Here is a 20,611-nt window from a genome sequence, read left to right as displayed (position 1 = left end):
CGTCTCTGATGTTGTTACTGAAAGTGACATTTCATACGTCTTAAAGGGCGACTTTGTCAAGTTTGAGCGTGAGAGGAAAGACATTGAGTGGGGGCTGTCCGACACGTAGATACGTATCTGCTGTAGAATAGCGCACCATGAAAGGCGTACATCGTCTTACTGCTGTAGCTCATACAGTGTTACAAACAAACAGTCTTTAAAAGTAAGCTGATGACAACTTTGAGTGGAAAGATTTACGCAATTTGGGTCACCGCTTGTCATTGAGAAGTGATGGTGGGTACCGCAGCCAAACCAGTTGAGTAGCACTGGTCTAAAAGAGCCGTACTACACTGCAGAAGAAACTGTAAACTAGTATCAGCATTGTTGATGTTGAGTAATTTAGCCTGTCAGTGAATACTAAGTAAACATTGCTATTATAAAGGTTAAGCTAATTTACATTTATAGTCAATTATTTACATTACATATCAAAATAACCTATATGTAGACAGAGAAGTGATCTGGTTTCAGTTTATTTATTTCACCAGCACATTAAATAAATTAGCTACAATATTAGAATGTCACATGTACAATAAAGTAAAAATAACAAAATTATTACTGTATATTTTTTATTTTGTGCAAAAAAACCCGGTAAATGTTTAAATATGAGTATGATTCTTAAAAACGTTTTTTTTCCGAGGGAAAACAAACGTAACCATGACGTCACCTTAAGAAACCATTCCAAGCTGACGACGTACACACGTGACCCGAGAGAAGGCGGAAGTCGGCAGAATGTGAACCATGCACTGTAATGGCTACTTTCCTACGTGGGCCAAAGTGGAATAGTGGGAGCTGAAAGACCAACCCAAACTGGAGCAGCACCTTGCCAAGGAGCGCCGCCCTCCCTCGATACAGTAAAGAATTCATTTTTATTGTATTTATCTCCACAATTAAGCGCTCAGTTGTTGACGGCCATAATATGCTAATGGTTAGCTTGTACGCTACAGCAACGTTTGTCATTAAGTTTGGAAAGTTTTTTTTAACAATACCGCCAATAATGGCTGGACTTGTCGGTTTCTTATCTGTTTCATATCTATTTTTGTTCACGTCGGCAATTATAAAAGTTTTGCTTCGCGCCACCAGCAGTGGCGTCTTGAGTGTCACTTTTAAAGAAGGTTTACGCTTTATCGTGTTTGTCATCTTCATGTCTCTGCAGACCAAACCAGTTTATTGTCATAGTGACACGCCATCAGTCTTAAATGCCATGTTGTGGTCACAAAATGACACATCCATTCACATTTACAGAATTCCCCCAAATGTAAGACCCATATTGGTATGGTAGGGTTTCTTTGTTTCGGAAACTTTGATACGTACACTTAATTTATCATGTCTGAAAAGGCGCAGGAAGAAGCAGAGCTTATGTCATCACCCCCTTCCCCATTACTGATCATTCATTCACACCACAGGTTGACTTGGGCCACCAGTGCTGCCCACACTGGTGTACAAATGGGAATGAATGGTGGTGGTCGGACACATGTGTCTACAAATGTAGATTACCACCACCAGTGTGTGATTGGGGAGTGAAGGAATAACGGGCTCACTTCATTGTGAAGCGCTGTGGGTGACTTGTTAAAAGGCACAATATAAAATTAATCAATTTTTACCTCGCTAAGGCAGTCATGTGTTTGCTGTGTGTTCAAAATATTTTATAAAACACTTGGCAGTATTATATTTGCATGTTAATGTTAGCCTTGCTAAATGTAGGAGTAATAATTATGGAGTAAATCACAATGCTAACAGTTGCAATCTAAATATGTAGATAAAATAAATGGAGTAATATTTGTGGTGTAAATCACAATGTGGAGAAACCGTGGTGCTTGGCAGAGGTCTGCGCACTCCGAGTGCAAAGATTATTACATTCTTGACCCTGTATGTGCTTTGTTACTTTTAATATGACAACTAAGAGTATGAAGCAGTAACTGCATAGCATATGAGCCATTTATGATGCAACTCTGCTCTCTCTCAGCAATAAAAACATCGACTTAACCGATTACTGTCCACATACTCACTCCTCTTCGCATCACTTGACTGGCTGACTCACCGACAAATGCTACTTCAGGTTGTTTTTAGCAGTGATGGTTGCGGCACTGGGTTTCCAATATCTTGTTCTTCATAGTGTCCAACTGGGACAAAGCAAAGGTAGAAGAAAACAATCCCTAGTTTAAAGACAAAATGATTGAGAGCAAACAATGAGAGTGGAAGTACCTTAAAGTCGGTGTCTTCTTGTACTTCTGTGCAGTTTTGCAAAGATGTTGGCCGAAGGATGCTCTTTTGTGAAGGGGGCGGCCTTGGGAGGTCTCTTCTGCCTGGTGCTGTCGCTCCTGGCTAGTTTCAGCCCCAGCAACCAGCCTGGGTCGGAGGAGCGCCACCATCACCACCATCACGTCCAAGCACCGAGTAACGACGAGCTTAAGCGCCTGTCGGACTCTGAGGCCGAGGAATTGACAAATCAGGTCCGTGTATATTGCGTCATTATGGTGCAGCCCAAGGTTCTGGTCCACTGGGCCGCCGCCGTGGACACCTGGAGCAAACACTGTGACAAGGCTGTGTTTTACACCTCAGAGTCCTCCAAAGCCCTGGAGGCAGTGGACCTGAGCGAAAAGGATGATTGGGCGAGGTTGCGTAAAGCTCTGAAGCACGCCTACGAGCACGCCGGGGATTTTCGCTGGTTCTATATATCGCAGCCCACCACATTCGCCATCATCGAGAACCTTAAGTACCTGCTGCTCACTAAGGACCCCAGCGAGCCATTCTACATCGGGAACGCCATGAAGTCTGGCGAGCTGGAGTACGTTGCGTACGACAGCGGCATCGTCCTCAGCTACGAGGCTCTCAGGAGGCTGGTGGGCGTTTTCCAAGACAGTGACAAGTGTCCCATGAGAGGACACAGCCTGTGGATGCTGAGCGAAGACAAGCAGCTGGCTGTGTGCCTCAAGTACACGGGCGTGTTCGCCGAAAACGGTGAGGATGCGCACGGCAAGGGCCTGTTCAATGGCAAGAGCATCGAAATGTTGATAAAGGACAGCATGAAGAACAACCCCCAAAACGTGGTGGAAGGCTGCTGCTCCGACATGGCCGTCACCTTCAGCGGGATGAGCCCAAATCAGATGCAGGTGATGATGTACGGCATCTACAGACTGCGTCCTTTCGGCCACGATTTTCACGACTGGTTGACATTTAACCCCCCGGAAGGTTCAGAAAATGACTAGATCTGGCTTTTTATATTAACTACTTGTATGGGAAGATAGTTTTCTAATGTTGATTTGTCCAACTGGATGTTTACTGCAGAGGGAATCCAGCTTTTACAAGTTTTCTACCTTTTGCACTCTTTGCACCCGATCCTGTAGTGTTACCAGTCGATGGGCACACTGTCCTTTTGAATGAAGAGACCAGCTACGTCAGTGCAGAGGTTACCAGCAGGTTTTGTTTCTTGTAATGTCCTACGGCCTTTTTAATGTATTTGTCTTACTGTATGTGTGGTGGTCCTGCAGCTGCATAACATGGAAGCACCAAACGTTGATTTTGAATGTTGAATTTGGTTCTGCTCTGGAAGATCACAGGGCGGAACAACCTATGACAGCCTATGACAAACAGGAAGTTATGTGGGTGATTACTTTTTGTATGTGTGTCAAATCATTATTGGATAACCGGCACTTGATAATGACTAAATTATTAAAAATTATAATAAAAGTTGGAAACATGTAACTGGTCATGTTCAGCAAGTGTTGTCAGCTTAGCTAGAAATATTGCACGCTTAACAGAAGGTGGGATTTATTGCTGTGCTGACCCGGCCTTGAGTCGTGTGTAAATATGTCCACGCCCTGTATTGCTGCGTGGGCAAGCCTTGCTCCAACTGATAGTACAAAGATCTTATGATACACCACTCTTCAACAGTTTTAAATCCGTATCAGAGGTATGTATTGTGCAAAATCTAGTAAGGTCTACAGGGAACACCCCGTTTTGCGAATCTGTAGCTTTAATGCTCATGAGCTGTGTTTGTCTCAGAGTGTGTGACTGTACCAGGCTGTATTGTGCACCTTTATCCACCTTTTCCATACACCCTAACTCTGCCCTTGTCCCGTGTAATAGATGTCATATACAACAGTCAGTACATTTTAGGTTGAGGGCATGAAAAGCTGCAATTTCTAAAGCAAGCGTTTGAAGTGGCTCAAACAAGTGAGTGAGATCATTGATTTTTCTTATATTGGTGCTCATACACAGGCTCTCGGGCCACTTTATTCCTGTTAGATCATCAAGTAAGGGGGATCCTTCAACCAGACCCAAAGCAACAACTCACAAAGAGAAGATGTGTTCAAAGCGTGGTGTTTCTTTTAATTGGTGCACAATGGTGGACTGGTTCAAAGGTTCGAATAAATCGGTGTAAACAGATTAGCCGTCAAGCTCACTAAATATTTTGAGGGAGGTGGGATGTGTCTTATTTATACGTCTTCATGTGCCACAATCCGTCATTCAGATAGTGAACATTCTCGATCCCGATGCCCTTGTTGACTTTTTCTCTGTGTGCAGAAGGCAAAATGATTATAAGAGACCCCATTAAAATGGCTTAGACTCCATTTACAGTTTGAGTAACCATATTGAACTTACATGCTCTCTGCAGACATCTTCATGACGCCAACACACAGTGCGTGTTGTTTACCCTCTGCCATGATGGCCTGTGCGCTTTGGTTAAGGATGTAGCGTAAGATGACGTGATTAAGTCAAATGCTCATTTACATATACACAGACTATTTTGGCAGAATGAAAATAAATGCGGGCTGTACAGTGGCCGAGTGGTTGGCACGCAGGCCTCACAGCTAGGAGACCGGAGTTCAATTCCACCCTCGGCCATCTCTGTGTGGAGTTTGCATGTTCTCCCCGTGCATGCGTGGGTTTTCTCCGGGTACTCCGGTTTCCTCCCACATTCCAAAAACATGCTAGGATAATTGGCCACTCCAAATTGTCCATACGTATGAATGTGAGTGTGAATGGTTGTTTGTCTATATGTGCCCTGTGATTGGCTGGCCACCAGTCCAGGGTGTACCCCGCCTCTCGCCCGAAGACAACTAGGATAGGCTCCAGCACCCCCCGTGGCCCTCGTGAGGATAAGCGGTAGAGAATGAATGAATGAAAATAAATGCCGCACCTCAAACTTGACCTAAATGTGCCTTTTAAACACTACAGTCTCCTGTACACTTGTATTACATAATATTGTAGACATTATAGAAAAGAAGGCATAACAAACTCACACGTTAGCATTGGGAGAGTTCAGTGTTATTTGTTTACTTTTCAACGCAATAGGAGTGCATTACTGACACTGTTGACATGTGTAAAATACGTGCCAACATGTCTTAAACAACATGCTTATTTGATAGGCCATATTATATATATATATATATATATATATATATATATATATATATATATATATATATATATATATATATTTGCTTCTTATATTTATACTCATATATTTAATAGGCCATATTCAACCAATTACTATTTAAGTTTTTGCCAATAAAAATGTATTTGTGACTTTCATCTTTAAAAAAACGTAATTAAAAAGGGAAAAAATCATCCTCCCCCCTCGCTGTTCAAATTTCATTCTATCATGGCTTTTCTAAAATGTATTAATCCTTCACGTTGTTTCTCGGTTGAATATGGCATATTATTATACAAATTATATGCAAATGTGTAGTTTTGCTTAAATGAAGCATTTAAGTATTAAAACTACTAAACGACCAAACCACCAATGCACCACATAGTAAATGACATTAATGAAATGTAGTCTCTTACATTGGTCACCAGGTGTCAGTAGTGTTGCTGCAATGTTTGATGAGAGACACAAGCACCAGACTTCATCTCCACTTGCAGGTTGGAATTCTCTCACAACAATGACAATAATATCTACTAAACTAAATCAAATTAAAATCACAGGCTAATTTTGTAATCCTGACGTCCCTTCCTATAATTCTCCCTTTCAGGTCCCCAAGGGAAAGCATTTATGGATGTTTGTTACATGTGAATGTTTTAGGCCAAACAAATATATTACATAAAATATATTATATTGTTGACATATTAGTCAACAACAACACAAACTGCAGTTTTATAATGAAACTTTTTATTAAGGGACAAAAAATATCCAAACCTACATGGCCCTGTGTGAAAATGTGATTGCCCCCTAATCTTAACTAGTTGGGCCATCCTGAGCAGCAACAACTGCAATCTAGCATTTCAGCGCTAACTTTCAATGAGGCTCTTACAGCGCTGTGGCGGAATTTTGGCCCACTCTTCTTCTAATTGTTGTAATTCCGACACATTGGAGGCTTTTCCAGCATGAAGCGCCCTTTTAAGATCACGTCACAGCATCTCAGTAGGATGCAGGTCAGGACTTTGACTAGGCCACCCCAAAGTTTTCTCTTTTTTCCCTTCAACCATATAGTGGTGAACCTGCTGGTACGTTTTGGGTCATTGTCCTGCCACAGAACCCAAGTTGGTTTCAGCTTGAGGTCAAGAACAAATGGCCGGACATTCTTGAGGATTTTTTTTGGTAGACATCAGAAATCATGGTTCTGTTTATCACAACAAGTCTTCCAGGTCCAGAAGCAGCTCCAGACCATCACACTACCACCACCGTATTTTGCCGTCGATATGATGTTCTTATTCTGAAATGTGGCGTTACTTTTACACCAGATGTAATGGGACAAACACTTTCCAAATATTTAGTCTCGTCAGACAACAAGATGTTTTCTGGCAAAATTGAGATAAGCCTTAATGTTCTTTGGAACTCTGCCATACAGGCCGTTTTTGTCCAGTGTCTTTCTCCCAGTTAATCTCAGTTGTGTTTTTTCCAATCACTTTTTCACATAGGGCCATGTAGGTTTGCCCCCCCCCCCCTTACTTAATAGTGAAAAGTTTCACTTCAACACTGCATTTTCTGCATTTGTTTGATATCTGAAACTTAGGTGTGAAAAACATGGTGTCTTAAAGGACTTATTTTGCCTACTCTATTAGGTATTGTGAGTGTAAAGGTGACTATAGTGTAGAAGTGTAAAAACTGTATTTAGAAAGTCAACCTGGTTTTCTATACTCTTACTACAAAAATATTCAATTTATTACCTACGTACTTGTGCACTTACCTGTACAATGCTGAAGAAATGTGCACAGAAAGGGAATTCTTTCAAATGATGAATGTTAAAAAGGATACAACAACAGTGTCAGATTCAGCTGGATAGAGTTTGGCGCCCGGGGACGTCAGCCCTGGACACATGATGTTGGCTCCACTTAAGACAAATTTGATGGCCCCTTTGTCGACTTGCTGGTGTGGAAGAATGAACGGATCTGAGAGGGGACAATATGATTAGTGTAATAGGGCCGCACAAGTCTGCAAAAAATGTGTTAAAAAAATAAAAAAAGGTTGCGATTCTCTGAGATGGTTTTCTTGCACATACACACAGCATATTCTGAGTCATGGTAGTATTTTAAATAAATCCCTTTTCGTTGTATTCTCATTATTATTTGACTCATTGTGTTCTTCCGCTTTAAATAAACTTCCAGTGGTCTTTCTGATGTTCTTTATAGGAAGTCCTGGAAGCACACTTGACGGGGGACTTACTCGATAAAAACGACTATATTGCAATGAAAAGAATACACCTGCTCACCTTACAATACATTCATGCACATAATAAAGGTAAGCCAAGAAATAAGTCAATCCATGAATATGGGGAGTAGAGCCACCTCGCCCTGGCCGACCATCATGTTAATGAAGCACAAGTCCTCGAGTATAAGGGCAGCGTTTGTTTGATTTGAAATGAAATGACATGCTGTTTTGAGTGTGGAAGCATTATAAACACGAGCAACACTTGGCCTGAGTGACTTACATTTATGCAACAATCTCAGCGTGGGGTAGAACGGGCCTTCTCGTTGTCTAAAGAAGAGCAACTCTCCGTTCACTGTCAAGATTTCAATGTGTTCATGGCTGCAAAATGAAAACCAAAAGCTGTCAGATTAACAAATCAATGGCCAAGATTTGGAGAAATGTAAATAAGAGAAAACATACCATCTCACAATTTTGACAGGGTCCTTCTTTGGCATGATGTGATTGAGCCATGATTCAATTTCAGGAAACTGATCCAGCAACTGGCTCTTTATGCCTTTAATGACGGAGGTTTTCAACTGTATGCAGTTTGACACATTTTCCTTCTCATCGAACCTTAAAGGAAATCACAAAATGAGCACTCTAGAACACATGATCATAACATATACGCTGACACAACAATTACAGTCAATCAAATGCTTGCCTTAGTAGCTTCTACATGTTCCGTAACATCAGTACACTGCAGCTTTGAAATGTATGTAATACCTATATACAAAACGTCAAACACTTGATTCAACGCGTCCATCTGAGACAGACATTCAACAAGCACAGACTTAACCAAGCCTGCGCTAGCTCAGTTAGCTTTAGCCGCTGTATCAAGATAATGACAACGTACTTTTTAAACATCTTCTTTGGTCGTCGTTTCCTCGATTTTCTGTGTGATCCAAGATTTGTTCTTACACTCACCGCTCATGTACAATACTTTTAAGAGCAACGAGGCAAAAATACCGTGATAAAAATGGTCAAGTTAAGAAGAACACACGCCTGTTTACGACGACGGAAAGCAGTACGTAAATTTACGACAGTCAAGTCATTACACGGCAGGTCAAGTCCAAATCGAGTCTGATGGAAGTAGCGGTCTTCTATTGCCTCCTGTTAGATGGCATCGGTTTAGTTGACTTGGAGATGTATTTATTTGTAATTTTTTGTATTCATTTATTTTTTTACTATGTTCCTGTGCGAGCTACCCGACATCATTTCGCTATGTGCATACATAATGACAATTTTTAAGTCGTGTCAGACAAGCCATTCACACCAGACAGTATAAATTAATAATATTTTTATTTCAATATTTATTGTATGAACAAAGTAGTATAGGTAGTAAAGGTAGAACAAAATAAACATGATCCCAAACAGTAGTACTTAACTATACAGTACATTCAATCTTGACTCTTTTTATAGTGTTTTTATTTGAGTAATAATCTAGTGTCGGAAAAGCATGCATAGCATTATCTGGCTTTTCTCAAGAGTGTGTTTATTGCTGGCGCCATCTTGTGGGCGAAATGAATGCAACAATTAAAAAAACACGTTGGTGCAAAAAGTACTTTTGTACAAAGTACTTCCGGTGGGGTCACCAGTAGTTTTTATTAGCCATTTTCCTCATGTTTACCACTGCTCGTTACTCCCCCGTGAACACACTTATACTTTATTTCTTTAATAAGTAATAGTCTTTATTATTTGTTTATGTCCACGTTACTCATCGCCGGACCTTCTCGCGGCAAACGCGGTTAAAGACGAGCGAGGCGAAAAGAGGAAGCAATAGACGACCATCTTTCTTTTTGGATGCCAGCAGCAATAACAAGAGAGCAGAGCTAGCTTCAAGTGTACTTTCCACACGTTTATCATCTTTCCTCTATTGGGACTAAAAAAGAAGCAAGCCGAGGGAAGCTTTGCGTTGAGATAAACGGACACCGACCACCGAGCTGACCCCCCGCTTAAGCTAGCCTTTGGGAAGTTTGCGACCAAGAAGACTGGCTGCTAAGAATTAGTATTCCCGTTCTTTCATGTTTCCAACAGGTTTATCTTCCCCTAACCCCCCACCACCGCCGACCCAGGAGGCAAGAGCGACGGCTACTGATGTCAAAAACGACAGCAGCAACATTATATCTTCGAAGAAGAGGAAAATAAACGGCTCCGAGAGGGAAGAGACTAGCGACACCATCTCCCCTTCGCCTCCCAAGACCCTCACCTCTTCTTCCTCCTCGTCGTCCTCTTCCTGCTCGCCCACCCCGGCGCACATCCAGAAGAAGTTGCGCTTCGAGGATTCCGTGGACTTCATCGGTTTGGATGTGAAAATGGCCGAGGAGGCTGCCGCTGCTTCGTGCTCCAACAACAAAAGCAAAGCCGCGCTGCTGGCCGCCGGCGTGGGCCACCATGCCAACGGACTGAGCAAGAGCGCCGCAGGCTCCGGGACCTTCTCCAACAGCAAGCCCGGAGCCGCCAAGAAACTAGTCATCAAGAATTTCAAAGGTAGTAAAACATATCTAAAACATATCGACGTCTTGCAATGAAACAACGCATCATGACCGGTCATGTCCTCAAATGGTCCCCGGTTATTAAGAGTAACAGAAGGCTAAACTGGCTGCTATTTTTCCCATTAAACTCAGGACCAATTCTTAGGAAGTTAAACTGTTAAACCAGGGATGTGCAAAGTGCAATTGACAACCTCCTTTTTTTAATTGGCCCACGGCACAAAAAACAGCAAATTGGGGGGGGGGGCATGGAATAAAAATGCTCAGTGTAAAGGAAAAGATCAAAATGTTGATACTAATAATAACACCTGACTTTGTCTTGAAATATATTTGTTCCTCAATGTAACTTGCTCAAGGGCATATGTTACCAATAGTGATTTCAAATAACAGGACAAAAATGTGTATTTGTCACTATTATAAATGAAACGGTCTTGTATTCACGTACAGTCATGGAAGAAATTATTAGACCAGTTTGTTTTTAAATACCTGGTACATCTAAAGATCCCTTTGTTTGGACAAATATAATGACGACAACGGCAAAAACACTATGGCTATTCATGTAAGACCTCAAGTGATTTTGGTTATTTTCAGGAAAACCATGGAAGTTGTGAGATATCATCTCTTCAATGAAATTCTAACAAGCTATGCACCATTAGTTGTACCATGCATTCAAATGGATGGATAAGCTGAAGAAACCAGGGTCTAATAATGTTGTCCATGACTGTAGATGCATGTAGCATGTGTCCATACACAAAAGCGGTCTCAAACAAGCTATGGGCAATTAATTGGTCATTGGTAAATGCGGCGGCTGGACACTGATCACTCGTAATGCTTCAAATGCTGCTACTGCTGTCTTTTGGAGTCGATGAAATAAGAGGTTACCCACAGCCACAGCTGTTAATGTCTTTGACCTGGTGCTATTTAAATACCTGAGTGGTTATTTGCTTTTTTTTTTATCACATACCTGGTGACTACAGGATTTATGATGCATTGTAAATACCTTTGGGAGTCTAGATGATTTTGATGGCGCCAATATCTATTTGCACCACTAACACGGGGCAGTAATGTCTTCACTGTGAGTAGTCATTGTATAAAAATACACCAGTGTTGTTTTGCCCCCCCACGCAGAAAAACCCAAGTTGCCAGAGAACTACACACAGGAGACGTGGCAGAAGCTGAAGGAGGCTGTGGAGGCCATTCAGAACAGCACTTCCATAAAATACAACCTGGAGGAGCTCTACCAGGTCTTGCTTGCGGTCCCCCATGCCCTCGCTATCTAACATGTGCTTTGCACTAATTCATTTGACTTCTTCCACCTGCAGGCTGTAGAGAACCTGTGTTCCCATAAGATCTCTGCCAAGCTTTACAAACAGCTGAGGGCCGTGTGTGAAGACCACATTAAGGCCCAGATCAATCAGTTTAGAGAATATCCTTTTAATAATATGAATGGAATGTTCATATTCTTATACAGTTATTATGACTCACTAACCTGACGTTTGCCTTAATGTTGTTCTCACGGGCGCGCTGGACAGTGTGCTCTTTCTGAAGAAGATTGACAAGTGCTGGCAGGATCATTGCAGACAAATGGTACGCCCTGACATTGTGTTGGAAATACCCCTGTACCTGTAAAAATAATGTGACCTGATAGGCAGGCGTTGCCGTGGCATTGAATTGCATCTCAATGGAATCTCTTAAGTGTCAAATTGTTGTCAAAATAACATTTAAAGTGGCCCGTGTAGTTAATGTAGTTGTCATACAAGTGTAAAAATAATATGAATATGCCTTGGGTATATTTGTCATGAAAAGTATGGATATTTAATCCTTTGTTGCCGACTAAACGGGCATTTTCTGCGGTTCTACTGTATTTTAGAGCTTACCAGTATTTAATTTGGCTTGTTGCAATCCATATACTGATGGTTAACTTCATTATGTACATCTTCGCAACCAGATCCAATACACAGGCTTTGTCAAATTCCACATTTGGATAATGTCTTGATGGGGGCGATCAGAGAGTTTTTTGCAGTTGTTTGTAGTTTGCAGTGCTGTAATATGCTCACGTCGATGCATAAGTAAGAGAACCTGATCATTAGAAACACCTGGAAGTATAAAATGGTGTAGTATTTGGTCTGACACGGTTGTTTTCTTCCACAGATCATGATCAGAGGTATATTTTTATTTTTGGACCGCACCTATGTTTTACAAAACTCAATGCTGCCATCTATTTGGTGAGTGATCTGCCACCTTCCTTTTTTTCTACACTTCTGCCGTGTCAATGTTAGGCGAAAGTTGTTGTCTGCCTCACAGGGACATGGGTTTGGAGCTCTTCAGGTTCTACATCATCAGTGACTTGAAGGTCCAGAGCAAAACCATCGACGGCATCCTGTTGCTCATCGAACGGGAGAGAAACGGCGAGGCAATAGACCGCAGTCTGCTGAGGAGCCTGTTGAGCATGCTCTCTGACCTGCAGGTAACTCAACTTGGCTCAATACAGGATGGTTGTACTGATGGACTCCTAAGAACTGCTTAATATGAGCCCTTTTAGCTCGTATGTGATGAAGAGTGCCGCTTTAGGAGCTCCCTGTTGACAAACGACTTTAATGAAAGTGTTCTGACCCCTGACAGATTTACCAAGACTCCTTCGAGCAGCGATTTTTAGAGGAGACAAACAGACTGTACGCTGCAGAGGGACAGAGGCTGATGCAGGAGCGAGAGGTAATAGCTTGCTGCTTTAGTCTTCTCGTTATGAAGAATGAACTCGCAAACACTCCAAGAATGCCCTTAAAAATAGAGATACTCACAAAACAAAGACATTTCCGGAATGTAAATCTGGGAAGAATGTCTGAAGTCAGTAGCTAATCCACCAATAAACGATAAGAAGTATGTGTGTACTTAACATCTGACATGGCGACCGTTCATGTGAACTCATTTGCATGAGATTAATTTAGCCTGAAATGAAAAACACACTTTACAGAGCGTGCATTCTCTCTGTCGTAAAGCTTTATTGTCAAAGTGCCAGACGCTATATTTGCCCTCGGTAAAAGCCTAAAGTATGATTGCTGCAAGGGGCGTCAGACGATTGGCCAGACGGGCACCATGAGAACAAGACAAGATTTTTAAGAGAAGTACATCCAATCATTTTCTCTGCCGCTTACCCTCACTGGGGTTGCGGGCATGCTGGGGCCTATCCCGTGTCTTTGGTACACCCTGGACTGGTGGCCAGCCAATCACAGGGCACATATAGACAAACAACCATTCACACTCACATTCATACCTGTGGCCAATTAGCCTAGCATGTTTTTGGAATGTGGGAGGAAACCGGAGTACCCCAAGGAAAGCCCAGAGAACATGCAAATTCCACACAGAGATGCCCCAGTAGAGAATCGAACCCAGGTCTTCTCGCTCTCCTGACTGTGTGGCCTACATGCTAATGTCAACAAAATGTTTTTTTGTTTTGTTGGTAGTTTCAAATAATGACTTGCTCATTGGTGTTGATGGGCTGACTTTGCTCATTCATCTTCTCACACGGAGGCTGTGGCCTTTGGCTTGCAAGTATCTTTTTCCCTCAGGTTACCTTGCGTTGCTCCCCATGAAGCTCAACTTTCGTGCTGTTCTTGCTGTTTTTACAGTTACATGACGTTTGATAATGTCCAAATTAGGGATGCAACTGACCCGATCAGGTTCCGACACCAGCGTAATTTTTTTTATACGCCTGCGGAGATTTCAAATCTATGAGCCACATATGTGCTTTAATGTTGTCAGCCCACGTAGCTGTCTCCACACATGCACTGGAGCTGTCTTCCTCACTCGCTCCACACACACACACATATGCATGCGTTTATGACACAAAACTACACAAACCTTCTGTGTTTCTACAATATTATACTTGCCTGTATAGAGGAGTTTATGGTAAAATCAACAATAAATAAGCGACTAATAATAATAAATAATAAGCGACTCAGACGTTATGTTGATGTTCGATGTCTGTAAAGCCGTGGAGAAGCCAGGCTGAGCACTTTGTCTGTCTGTCTGTGTGTCTGTCTGTGTGTCTGTCTGTGTGTCTGTCTGTGTGTGTGTCTGTGTGTGTGTCTGTGCGTGTGCCTGTTGGTAGCCGGCTACGTTCACTGATATTTTTCTAGCTACATTTGCTGCTTTTCTTTTGGCATGTTGGCATATGAACAGAGCTCTGATATCAGAATGGCATCGGTATCGGCACATATGCCGTATCGTGTGCCATTTTCTACTTTAAATCTGTTATTAACCCGCCTCTCGCCCAAAGACAGCTGGGATAGGCTTCCAGCACCCCCCGTGACCCTCGTGAGGAAAAAGCGGTAGAAAATGAATGAATGAATCTGTTATTAATGTGGTTGCAGGTACCAGAGTATCTCCATCATGTCAACAAACGCTTGGAGGAAGAGGCGGACAGAGTCATCACATATTTAGACCAGAGCACACAGTGAGTGCTGGCCTTTCTGTTCATTCGATTCAAAATAAAAGGAAACAGAAAACTGGAAAATTGTTTATTTGCCTTCCAGAAAGCCGCTAATTGCCACAGTGGAGAAGCAGCTGCTAGGAGAACATCTCACTGCAACACTGCAAAAAGGTACGCATTATTAGAGTGCATTAGACACAAGATGGAGACTATTAGTAATCGTTTGTGACTTGTGTTGTTCCAGGGCTGACACACCTGCTGGATGAAAACAGGATTCAGGATCTTTCTCTCCTCTATCAGCTCTTCAGTCGAGTGCGAGGTGGGGTTCAGGTGCTCCTGCAGCACTGGATAGAGTACATAAAGGTACGCTCCAGACTATAACAATATCATAAAAGAAGTTACATTGAGGACCATGTTTTACCATGTGACCAAGTTTTACACATGTGTAATCCTACCCCTTTCCTGTGTCTATTTCTGATCATTGGTTCACAGCATGTGTTTTACATGTTGACGCTTCAAATCATTCATGCATTTGTACCGTTAAATCATTAATCATTAAAAAGCAGGCCCGTCACAATAACACATTTTGCTGGGCGATAATTGTCCTACAAATTATTTATAAACAATATTATTGTCAGCATTTTTCATGAACGTAATAATATGTGCATAATAGTGTGGGTACACCGTATCAAAAGCAATAAACATTAGTTTCTTAACATTGTACGGTGATTGGAATGGGAAAAGCTTTTAAATAAACAAAAAAACACTAATGAACGCAAAATGGACTCTATTTTAGCAAAAATTGCACCTAAATCAAAATCACATTTAATCATAATATTTCTGATTTTGAATCAGTTTCACTTTCGTTATATTATATTTCGAATATTCGGCCAAAAAATGAGAAATTACTCTGAAGTTCACATTATGCGTCAATGCAGACATCAGCTTATTTTCATTCACACTTCCTTGATTCACTTTTAGCAACATCGTGTGTGGAATCCACTGTTTATGTTTCATGGGGTGTTACGTATTGTAAGACTTTGACTTTGGTCAAAGTACATGGTTTGTACGCAGCAAAATGCATTTGATGCACAGTGTGGTGTTTTGTATTATTTGTCACAGTGCAAACGTTAAAGATTATATTACAAATCAGATATAAAAAGATGATTTCAATAAAAAACACATGCTAAATGAATGAATGACATGTATTGCTTCATATTGTTGTAATTGCCACAAATGCTTCTGCTGTTGATTTCCTGTTAAATGTAATGTGGTGATCCTGTGTGTTTGATTTCCCCCTGCATCTCTGAACTCTTCCCCCCCAGGCTTTCGGAAGCACAATTGTGATCAATCCTGAAAAAGACAAAACGATGGTGCAAGAGTTGCTGGACTTTAAAGACAAGGTGGACCACATCGTAGACGTGTGCTTCATGAAGAACGAGAAGTTTGTCAACGCCATGAAGGAGGCTTTCGAAACGTTCATCAACAAACGGCCAAATAAGCCCGCCGAGCTCATAGGTATTTGTTTTTTCCCCCCACCATGTTCCCGCCAGCCTGTTGAGTCGTGACCGAGCAATCACTGTAAATGTTGCTTCTTTTCCAGCCAAACATGTTGATTCTAAACTGCGGGCCGGAAACAAGGAAGCAACAGATGAAGAATTGGAAAAGATGCTGGACAAGATAATGATTATATTTAGATTCATCTATGGTAATCCTATACTTGCAACAATGGAGGTGCTTTCCTGTCTGTGGATATTAATAACATGCTGGTGTTCTTTTAGGAAAAGATGTTTTTGAGGCCTTTTACAAGAAGGATCTGGCTAAGAGGTTACTGGTGGGGAAAAGCGCCTCGGTGGATGCTGAGAAGTCAATGTTGTCAAAACTAAAACATGGTAAAACACACACACGTCGTTAAAACACGCATTGTTTAACACTTGACTGAGAATGAGAGTAAAAGAGTGTGGCCTTTCACTTTCCTTCCCTCCCAGAATGTGGAGCAGCATTCACCAGCAAACTGGAAGGCATGTTCAAAGATATGGAGCTTTCAAAAGACATTATGGTGCAATTCAAACAGGTAGGAATGTACAAAAAGGTCACCGTGCTGTGAATGTGTTGTCATAAAGACTATGTATGCTCTAAATGCTTTGGAAGACATCCTATCCTATCCAATTTTATACAATTTTCTATACGTCTATCATACTGTGTTATGCATCTATGGTTTGGACAATCTTTTTTTTTCCCCAACCCGCCCACATGCTCCCAAAGAGGTATTCATACATCTTTTAAAGAAAGAAGTGATTATGAAACGCCACAATAGAAGAGATAATATTTGGTGCTTTATAAATACATGCTCTGCAGCTACCAGGAAGTGAAAAGGCATCTTGCCATGTAGTGCAAAGGAGGTTACACATTGAGGGGAAATTTTAAAGCATGCACACACACAGTTCAATTGCAAATGCCAAATTTGTAAATGGTTCATGGTGTTACATTTGTGTGCATAAAATAGAAAAAGGCACATAGAATAGTGCTAATATTGAGATGCGCCTGTTGTCTAGAAAGACACATTTCCATATAGATTCAATGTACGTTCACAAAGAGTCAATTGCCTTGAGCCATTATGCAGATATACCCTTCTTTTTAAAATGAATGATGATAAAGGATTACTGCCACGTTTGCGACCAAACCAGTTTATATACATCAATACATGCCTTCTGATGCAACAGTTTCTCCTGTTTTTCAGTATATGCAGTGCCAAAACATTCCCGGTAACATTGAGCTAACAGTGAACATCCTCACTATGGGTTACTGGCCCACATACGTACCCATGGAAGTGCACCTGCCTCCCGAGGTGAGAGCAAATAATATATTTTAAATAACCTGACGTGTCGTAAATGTGTCAAGTGTTGCCCTGAAACGCCGCCTTTTTTATCTCCGTCCAGATGGTGCGGCTGCAGGAAATTTTCAAGACTTTCTACCTGGGCAAACACAGCGGCAGGAAGTTGCAGTGGCAGTCGACGCTCGGCCACTGTGTCTTAAAAGCGGAATTCAAAGAGGTGGGTGTTTTATTTCTGGGATACTCTCACGTACTTCCTCTTGTGGCATATAAACAACACAGTGTTTATCACACCAGGGTAAGAAGGAGCTGCAGGTATCACTTTTCCAAACACTGGTGCTGCTGATGTTCAACGAAGGGGAGGAGTTCACCCTGGAGGAGATCAAACTGGCCACAGGAATAGGTACACTCATGCCAACATCCTGTCACCACCTTCTCCTCACCAAACGATTGACACATCATTTTTCTCTACAGAGGACAGTGAACTGCGTCGCACTCTGCAGTCTCTGGCGTGCGGCAAAGCACGCGTCCTCACCAAAATCCCCAAAAGCAAAGATGTGGAGGACGGTGACAAGTTCTCTTGCAACGACGAATTCAAACACAGGCTTTTCCGCATCAAAATCAACCAGATTCAGATGAAAGAAACGGTACAGTTTCGGGCTTTTATACACGGTGTGGTCTTGGTGGACAATAATCTTGAGGTGGTTGTCTCCCTGCAGGTGGAGGAGCAAGCCAGCACCACCGAGAGGGTCTTCCAGGATCGGCAGTATCAGATCGACGCCGCCATCGTGCGGATCATGAAGATGAGAAAGACTCTGAGCCATAACCTTCTGATGTCTGAGGTGTACAACCAGCTCAAGTTTCCCGTCAAGGTGATTGGCAACATTCAGTATCCTCACATTTCAGCATTTCTAGCTTCTCAAGGGACAGTGTACTGAAAATACTGCAAATGACTACACACATAATTGCCCAAATAGCTGACAACAGAAGTGGGAAGCAAGGTAATTGTCTCACCTCCAACATGACGACGTTAGTGTCATAGTCTGGGGCTGCACGGGTGCTGCCAGCACAAGGGACGTGCAGTTCATCAAGGGGGACAGTGGAGCAGAGCGTGATTCCCTCTCTTGGAAAACTGGGCCACCAGAAGGAGCCCAAACACACCTCCAAGATGAGAATCTTGCTGAGGAGGCCAAGTATGTCTCCTTCAGACCTGAACCTTTAGCAATAGAGCAGCTGTGAGGCGTCCTCCTAGGAAAGGAAGGTGGATGAGCAAGCACAAGGTGTCTAACCTCCACAAGTGATGAAGAGAGTTACAGTTCTGCAGCTCTGGTGAATTCCATGGCCAAGAGGATCAAAGCAGTGCTAGACGACAATGCGAGGCAACTTGTGTTGCTATCAATTTCTATAGAAGGGGTCTACTGTTTATGCGATTTTTTCAGCATCAAAGGTCAAAACCTATTTTTTCTTTGAATTGCACCAAACAGTCTAGCTCATCAGGATATGAAATGTAGTGAAACCCTGCACGTCACCTTAGTATTTCAATACAACACAATTATCTTGGCACCTAAATTGCATTTATAAGAAAACACAGCCGAATTTCACCTAAATGATTAAAGGTTTGACTGTACAAACAATGGATGAACACTTGTTTAAGTTAAAACTGCATTGGTTTTTATGAAAAAGACATTTAAATAATTGAATACGTGTTTCCTTATAACAGAAAAGCAGCAACTGTACAACATCTTAGTTTCAGATTTTGTTGGGATTGGCCTTATTTTGTTACACATTTTTGTTTACCCTTGAGTAAGGTCTATAGAAGCACTCCCTCACAACTCTCCCGTCACTGAAAGATGTTTTGTTTTGCTCCAATATTCATACAATCCTGAGTTAACTCATTTCTATGTTGCTGTGCTGTACCTGTGAATGTATTGTGACTTTAGTCGATTTGTCATGATTTATGTTTTGTCAGGTAATATCCCGTCACATTTGTGCTCTTGACCAGCGCTACAGCGACAGAGCATATTAGACATAGCAGTTTGGCACTGGATTCTGGAAGAATGAACATATATCGGGTCCGGCCTTTCACTTTGAAATGTTTGCTCTTTCCAGCAAGCCATGGTTCTCTCCATTTGGAGATGGCTGTGCTTTAATACTGTCCATTGTGACATACTGCATATACTGTAAAATGTTTGTGTTTACAATACCATTCACGCTCCTCCCTCTTCTCCTTCTCCGTCCAGCCTGCTGACCTGAAGAAGAGGATAGAGTCTCTTATTGACAGGGACTATATGGAGCGTGACAAGGAGAATGCCAACCAGTACAACTATGTGGCTTAGAGAACAAAAACAGGGACAGTGATTGAGAGAGAGATGCAGATGGTCACGGCGGGCCGAAAACCCTTTTTTTCGCCTCGGTGGATGTTAACATTGTCATCTTCAACCCAGCTACGGACAAGCTGAATGGATGCCGCTCCACAGGAGGTTGTTCGTCAGGGGTTGGTCTTAAGATTCTGTGGACTGCGCGTCCATTGAAAGCATATGTCCATATTTCCCAGTGCCTCTGAGTTCATTGGGCGCCTTTGGACAAAGGACACACACACGTTTTTTTCAAGGCGAGGGAAAATATTTATTTTCAGTCAAGCTTTTTTTTTTTTTTTTTTTTCCACACAGTTTGACGCGATACGCTCTTTTGTTACCAAGTCACTTTTTCTGTTCACTGGCAAACGCTAGTAGTAAATGCCGGCACACCTTCACAAGTTAGAAAACAATGTCTCCAGCCACAGTCAAATAACAGACTATTGGACTGCATGTGTGGTGTTGAAATGCTGCAACACGAAGCAGACAACTGCGCCTAAAAAAAAAAAAAAAAGGAGCACTTCTTTATTCAAGCTGCTACATTGTCAATCTTCACTATTTGTTTTGGTCCAAAACAACAGATGTGACATTTTAACCAGCTGTGCAGCTTTTGTTTACCCCTTTTAGATGCCAAAAGCACAATGTCACCATTTCGTCAACATCTTCCATGTTTTTTTCTTCTTTCATTTAACACACTAAAGAGTTCATTGGGGCTTGCAGGAAGTGAGATGGTAAAACATTGAATAAACACCTTTTGTTTGTACAACATGTTAGGCTCATTGCTTATGATTAAAAACTCTTGCAATCAGAGTTTATTTCTATTCGTTATTTTTG

The 20,611-nt window shown here is 41.9% G+C and overlaps 3 protein-coding genes across 3 annotated transcripts; 2 read left to right on the top strand and 1 right to left on the bottom strand.

The window, feature by feature from the left end:
- The first annotated feature begins 723 nt into the window (after positions 1-723).
- Positions 724-3,741, top strand: c1galt1c1 (C1GALT1-specific chaperone 1). The gene is made up of 2 exons (XM_058076338.2): positions 724-890; positions 2,276-3,741. The coding sequence occupies exon 2, from the start codon at positions 2,286-2,288 to the stop codon at positions 3,243-3,245; it is 960 nt and encodes a 319-aa protein (XP_057932321.1). The 5' UTR covers positions 724-890; positions 2,276-2,285; the 3' UTR covers positions 3,246-3,741.
- Positions 3,742-4,229: 488 nt separating this feature from the next.
- Positions 4,230-8,733, bottom strand: mcts1 (MCTS1 re-initiation and release factor). The gene is made up of 6 exons (XM_058076339.2): positions 8,526-8,733; positions 8,093-8,245; positions 7,914-8,011; positions 7,241-7,374; positions 4,642-4,709; positions 4,230-4,553 (listed from the first exon to the last, which is right to left on the bottom strand). Exons 1-6 carry the CDS (start codon positions 8,534-8,536, stop codon positions 4,472-4,474), a joined length of 546 nt encoding a protein of 181 aa, XP_057932322.1. The 5' UTR covers positions 8,537-8,733; the 3' UTR covers positions 4,230-4,471.
- Positions 8,734-9,262: 529 nt separating this feature from the next.
- Positions 9,263-20,587, top strand: cul4b (cullin 4B). Its single transcript, XM_058076593.2, has 20 exons — positions 9,263-10,159; positions 11,290-11,405; positions 11,484-11,587; positions 11,679-11,748; positions 12,313-12,386; positions 12,466-12,628; positions 12,784-12,873; positions 14,532-14,614; positions 14,694-14,761; positions 14,835-14,953; positions 15,916-16,108; positions 16,194-16,298; positions 16,372-16,482; positions 16,579-16,664; positions 17,331-17,438; positions 17,530-17,643; positions 17,721-17,826; positions 17,898-18,070; positions 18,143-18,295; positions 19,664-20,587. The coding sequence occupies exons 1-20, from the start codon at positions 9,694-9,696 to the stop codon at positions 19,757-19,759; spliced, it is 2,598 nt and encodes an 865-aa protein (XP_057932576.1). The 5' UTR covers positions 9,263-9,693; the 3' UTR covers positions 19,760-20,587.
- Positions 20,588-20,611: the final 24 nt, after the last annotated feature.

This window comes from Doryrhamphus excisus, linkage group LG23 (assembly GCF_037039965.1).
Source record: "Doryrhamphus excisus strain RoL-2023G ecotype Guam linkage group LG23, RoL_Dexc_Guam_v1.1, whole genome shotgun sequence".
NCBI lineage: Eukaryota > Metazoa > Chordata > Actinopteri > Syngnathiformes > Syngnathidae > Doryrhamphus > Doryrhamphus excisus.
This window is presented reverse-complemented; position numbering and strand designations above follow the sequence as displayed.